The sequence below is a fragment of the Odontomachus brunneus genome, unplaced genomic scaffold (genome assembly GCF_010583005.1).
Source record: "Odontomachus brunneus isolate Ranch 3 - 2012 unplaced genomic scaffold, Obru_v1 Obru_scaffold_013, whole genome shotgun sequence".
Taxonomy (NCBI): domain Eukaryota; kingdom Metazoa; phylum Arthropoda; class Insecta; order Hymenoptera; family Formicidae; genus Odontomachus; species Odontomachus brunneus.
Window position 1 is genome coordinate 1,223,753 of NW_022639463.1, and position 5,548 is coordinate 1,229,300.

A 5,548-nucleotide genomic window follows, 5' to 3' on the forward strand; every position below is an offset into this window, starting at 1 on the left:
TCTTAACAAACACAAATATATTATTAATAATTCAATTATCGGTACACGTTTAATTACTAGGACATTTATCTTATGCGAAAAACTTTCGAGAAGTTTAAGGACAATAGCGATCTTTGTCGTTTCGGGATTTTGAGATAAGCATTCAGGTAGATCGTGAATTTGAGAACTATCCGGCGGGCAAGTTTGCACTACTCAGCTGTGTTAGTCGCTTCTCGCAATTGCCAGGCTCTTGTTCTGGTGTGAACTTGTACTCGTGTTCCTTCCTGAATTGTGTTACGGATAAGAGAAATTAATAAACGTCATATATTTTGTTTGGTAACAAGCGCATAATTTTTTTTTATTGTCTTTAACACGATCTCATAGTGTGTGCGCGTAATGACCGGTTAAATCTTAATCTTAATCAGAGATTGTGTGCTCTCCGCGAGTTTAGAACTCAATATGTGTTGCAACACAAAGCTAAAATACTAACAAGACGCCTAAGAAGTTTCTATGTGAATTCATAGTAATTTATGATAACAAGATACGTTATTTAGCGATATATCAGTGATGTTCTCTTTCGTCTAGCACTATTTTTTTTATCAAACACTTAATAATGCGGCTTAAATTAAATTCATTCGAACCTAAATTAAGTTAATTGAATTAGATTGTGGAGTTAAATTCTAATTCTGTGAACTATCAAACAAATTATAGGTTTGTGTAATCTAATTCTGTGACTTATTTATCAAAAATTCTAGTCGAGAAGCAATTCTCGCTACAGAATCCCATAAGCTTAGCCGCTGGCTTCCCAAACACCGTCACGTTTCCTGTCAAAGATATGTCTGTGACATATGAACACGGCGTCTCGTTGAATCTCACCAAGTCAGAATTGGCTACAGCGCTGCAATATATGCCCACGCAAGGGTGAGTAATATTAACAAGCTGGTATGTAATTAAACCACGAGCCAAGTAATATCTTCGCGAATGTATAATATCGGTGTATGAAGAATATCGCTTCAATAAATCTGGATTATGCGTCTCTACATACAGTGGTGTGCAAAAGTTCTTGGCCAAATTCATTTTTGGCAATATATTATGAACAGGAAAAGCAAGTGACTTATAACTATAAGTAGATATAAATTTGTGATAATGTACAGAAAATAGCACTCGTATCTTCCAAGGTTTATCTATTGAAAGTGTGTTTACAAACATACTTTCAATAAGTCACTGTTCAAAAGTTCTTGGCCACTGTGTTTATTACTTATGTTATGCTTCTACTGAGTGCTTATCACTTTATTTCCGAAAGAGTAATCGATCAATAGACATCAGATTATCATCATAGCACGAAAGACGCAGCAGGCAATCCGAGAAAGAATTATTAGCTTGTCGCGAAGTGGTAAAGTATCTCGTGATATTGCTGAGCTATTGGGAATTTGTAAGTCGACTGTTAATAATATATTAGCTAAGTACCGTGCTGGATATGATCTAAAGGATCGCCCGCGAAGTGGAAGACCGCGAAAAACAACAAAAAAAGTAGACCGCGTGATTAAAATGAAGTCAATTGCTAATCCGCGGAAAACAGCAAATGACATTGCTCGCGAACTCCGTAATGAAAACCTCACCAATGTTAGCCACTGTACTGTTACAAGACGTTTACATGATGCCGGATTGTTCGGGCGTATCGGTGTGAAGAAGCCTTTAATTAGCAAGAAGAATCAGAAGGCCAGTTTACAGTTTGCAAAAAATCACATAAACTGGACAGTAGAAGATTGGAGAAAGGTAGCATTTTCCGATGAATCAAAATTTAATTTGTTTGGAAGTGATGGAAGACATCATGTGCGACGTCCAGTTGGTACCAGAAACAATGTAAGATATCAAATTCTAACTATGAAACATGGAGGAGGCAACGTGTTGGTGTGGAGTGTTCTTTCTGCTTATGGCGTTGGTCCGTTAGTCAATATTGATGGAACTATGAATGCTGCGATATATAAGAATATCTTGGAAAAGAATTTGCTACTATACGCCAAACGCAAAATGCCAAGAAACTGGATATTTCAACACGATAACGACCCGAAGCACACCTCAAGTCTTGTAAAGAGTTGGCTCTTGGTTAAAAAACTGCAGGTTTTAACCTGGCCATCGCAGTCTCCGGACCTCAACCCCATCGAACATTTGTGGGATGAATTAAAGCGCCGAGTTAAAGTTCGTAAGCACTCGAATAAGACACAGTTACTCGAGCATTTGACGGAAGAATGGAATAATATACCGATAAGTGTTATTGATCAGTTGATAGAATCTATGCTTCATCGCTGTGCTGCAGTAATAGCTTCAAAGGGCATGGCAACAAAGTACTAAGTGTGAAAGACTATTATTTACTGAATTAAAGTGTCTAAAGTTGCTCTTTTTGTTGGAAATAAACATGGCCAGGAACTTTTGAACAGTAATATTTATGTTATTTGTTAATAATTCAGTACAATAGAATAAATCTTTATAATATAACATTATCTGTTAATTATTTAAGCTTCACATACTATGTATCTTACAATATTGCAATTCTTTTATATTAGAAATTATAACCAACAGTGAGTTTGGCCAAGAACTTTTGCACACCACTGTATGTATCATCGTTATTTTGTATTACTTATTTATTATTTTTCATTCAAGCTATAAGCCGTTACTGGAAAAATGGCGTGAGTTCCAGAAAATATGGCATACACCAAAGCGAAAAGATTGGGACATCGTGTTTACCAACGGTTCTATGGACGCCTGCAGCAGAATCTTCGACATGATGGTCGATGAAAATGAACCGATAATGTTGCAATCGCCAACATACGGTGGAGTAATTGGAGCGGTAAGTTGCGTTAGAATAATATCACGAGAAAATGACAGAATTGACGCGTGGTCGTGAGCTTCATTCCGAAATTACGTTCTACAAGTTCTTTTCTTTCACTCACACGACAGCTACTGCCGTTGCTGCCGGATATTGTGGAGATCACTCAAGATGCCGATGGGATAATTCCTGAACAAATTGTTGAGGAATGCGAGAGGAGACGTGCGAGTGATAGACCGATGCCAAAAGTAAGTATGAAAATTTGCGTAGTATAGATACTACGCAGTAATGATCCCAGAAAGCACAGACTTCTAAAAAATGTCTTAGAGATGTGTAAGACATGTAAAAGACATCTGAATATTTCATCTAAATATCACAATAAAATAGGACATCATTAAGACATTTCTTAGAAGTTTGTGTTGTCTGGAATGTATCAATTTTGGGTGCTCAAATATCTTGGGTATTCGAATCTTTCGGATATTACTCGGATAATTCCTGCGAATGTTCATGTATACAAGCATCCAGGTGGTTAGGACCTGTGAATTTGGACATTTAGATATTCGGATAGTACTCGAGATACTCATTAATAATCATGTATTTAGATATCCCAGATAGCACAGAGAATTAAAAAAGAATTCGGTCGTATGTCACAATTCTGAGTCCATTTTTAGATACAAAAAGAATTCTTTTCACTGATAAACTCTGAAGATTCTTTTTGCATCTGAAAGTAAACTCAGAATTGGTGACATACGACTGAATTATTTTTGAATTTTTTTTTTAATTCTCTGTGCTATCTGGATATTACATACCTGGATATTAACACGTGAAAATACCTGGTTTATACTGACAGCACATTATTACCCAGTACACTTTTTGAAATCTTATTTACTATTTCCAACGTGGTTGCACTTTAATATAGTCTTCTTTGATCGGAAAGATGTACAGATTGCTTAATTTTTCAGTTACTCTACGTTAATCCAATGGCGAATCCAACTGGCACTATTTTGTCGGAGAGTCGACGAAGGAAAGTGTACGAATTGGCGCAGAAATACGATTTCTTGATAGTCGAAGACGATGCCTATTACTTCGTTCACTTTTTGGACAAACAGCCCATGTCGTTTCTTTCTCTCGACACTGACGGTCGCGTGATCAGACTCGACTCGTTCAGCAAGATTGTAAGCTCTGGTCTTCGTATGGGTGCTGTTACCGCGCACAAAAAGATTGTGGACAAAATTATCATTCACATGGAAAATTCTGTCCTGCACGCGTCGTCTATGTCCCAAGTAAGATTTCGCTCTTAATTTCACTTACTTGGTCGTGAAGGAGCCGATGCAAAGAATGATATAATTTTTGATATATAAATTCGAGATAGCAGAAAAGAATTTTGATAACGTATCAATTTTTGCTTATTATAGATGCTTCTTTATAAACTCTTTGATATTTGGGACAAACCCAAATTCGAAACACATTTCAAGAATGTTCAAAGATTCTACCGAGAACGACGTGACGTAATGCTGACATCGATGGAAAAACACTTGACTGGTATCTTAAATAATGATACAGTTAACAATAATTTGATTATGAATTTAAATAGAGTTTTTCCTAATATATTTCAAAAATAACTTCAAACCGCTCTCACGGAGTTGATTTTAATTTTAGGTCTGGCAGAGTGGAATGTGCCGCAAGGTGGCATGTTTTTTTGGGTAAAAGTAACAGCGATTGATAACTCCATGGATTTAGTAGTTAAAGGATGCATTCCTAAGGGTGTTTTTATTATTCCTGGGAATGCCTTCTGTTTTGATTCTTCAAAGCCTAGCAATTATGTAAGATTAAGCTATAGTTACGCTACGGAGGAAGATATAGACAAGGTAAGTTCAAACTGAAATTTATTAATTTCTATTATCTAGCAAGTGGATTCACGCATTTATATGCATACACATTATATTGAAATTGTTGTATTGATATTTTTCATTTATTTTCAGGGGCTATTTATACTGGCTCAAGTAATACGCGAAGAAATCGAGAAGAAAGCGAAGAAAGTTTAATAATTAAAAAAATTAGTATACGCACATTATCTACAGAACAATTACTTCTTTTGAATAATTTATTCTATACGTTTCATGATTTGTGTTTTTATACTTTTATTATATTATAATAGTAACAAAAAGGATTACAGTTAAAGACTGCGATTATCAAATGCTGTCTAATATATATTTAATTTGTATCGATCAGTAGCCTATTCAATCGTTTTCCTTGTTGGAAAACATCAACAATCAAAAATTAAACTTTATTTAGTCGAAATTACAATTTTTCTTAGCCGAGATTCAAACCCGTTAAATGCAACGAGCCTTCTCGCAGCATCATTAAGGGGATGACGAACTCGAACAACGTCGATAATGCAGAGACGATCGTTACTCACATAATCATGCTATCCTTTTCGTATTTCTTGTATATACAGAATTTATATGAATATGTATTGTTTTGTTTTACCATATTCAACAGAAACCTAACCATTTATGTGTAAAAATCTTTCTGCAAACCTTTTCGATAGTTTTAAGCTTCCAAAGGCAAATGCGAAGGTAGAGCAATGTTCTTCAAAATTTTTCTGCTTGGAGCATCCATACTTTCGGTATAAATAAGCTGCGGAACTTTTGGATTAGACAAATATTACGCTAACTGACAGCTTGAGACTTTACATTAAAAATTTTTTGTTCGTTTTTGACCCATATCGAGCAATGTTCC

General features: G+C 35.5%; 2 protein-coding genes across 3 annotated transcripts in view; both read left to right on the forward strand.

The window, feature by feature from the left end:
- Positions 1–5,548, forward strand: part of LOC116841144 (kynurenine/alpha-aminoadipate aminotransferase, mitochondrial-like) — a 24,226-nt gene that overhangs the window by 12,317 nt on the left and 6,361 nt on the right. The gene's annotated exons all lie outside the window — the stretch shown is intronic.
- On the forward strand, positions 376–5,276 carry LOC116841074 (kynurenine/alpha-aminoadipate aminotransferase, mitochondrial-like). Its single transcript, XM_032808592.1, has 8 exons — positions 376–382; positions 735–900; positions 2,641–2,827; positions 2,938–3,054; positions 3,769–4,089; positions 4,222–4,348; positions 4,466–4,674; positions 4,789–5,276. The coding sequence occupies exons 1-8, from the start codon at positions 376–378 to the stop codon at positions 4,849–4,851; spliced, it is 1,197 nt and encodes a 398-aa protein (XP_032664483.1). The 3' UTR covers positions 4,852–5,276.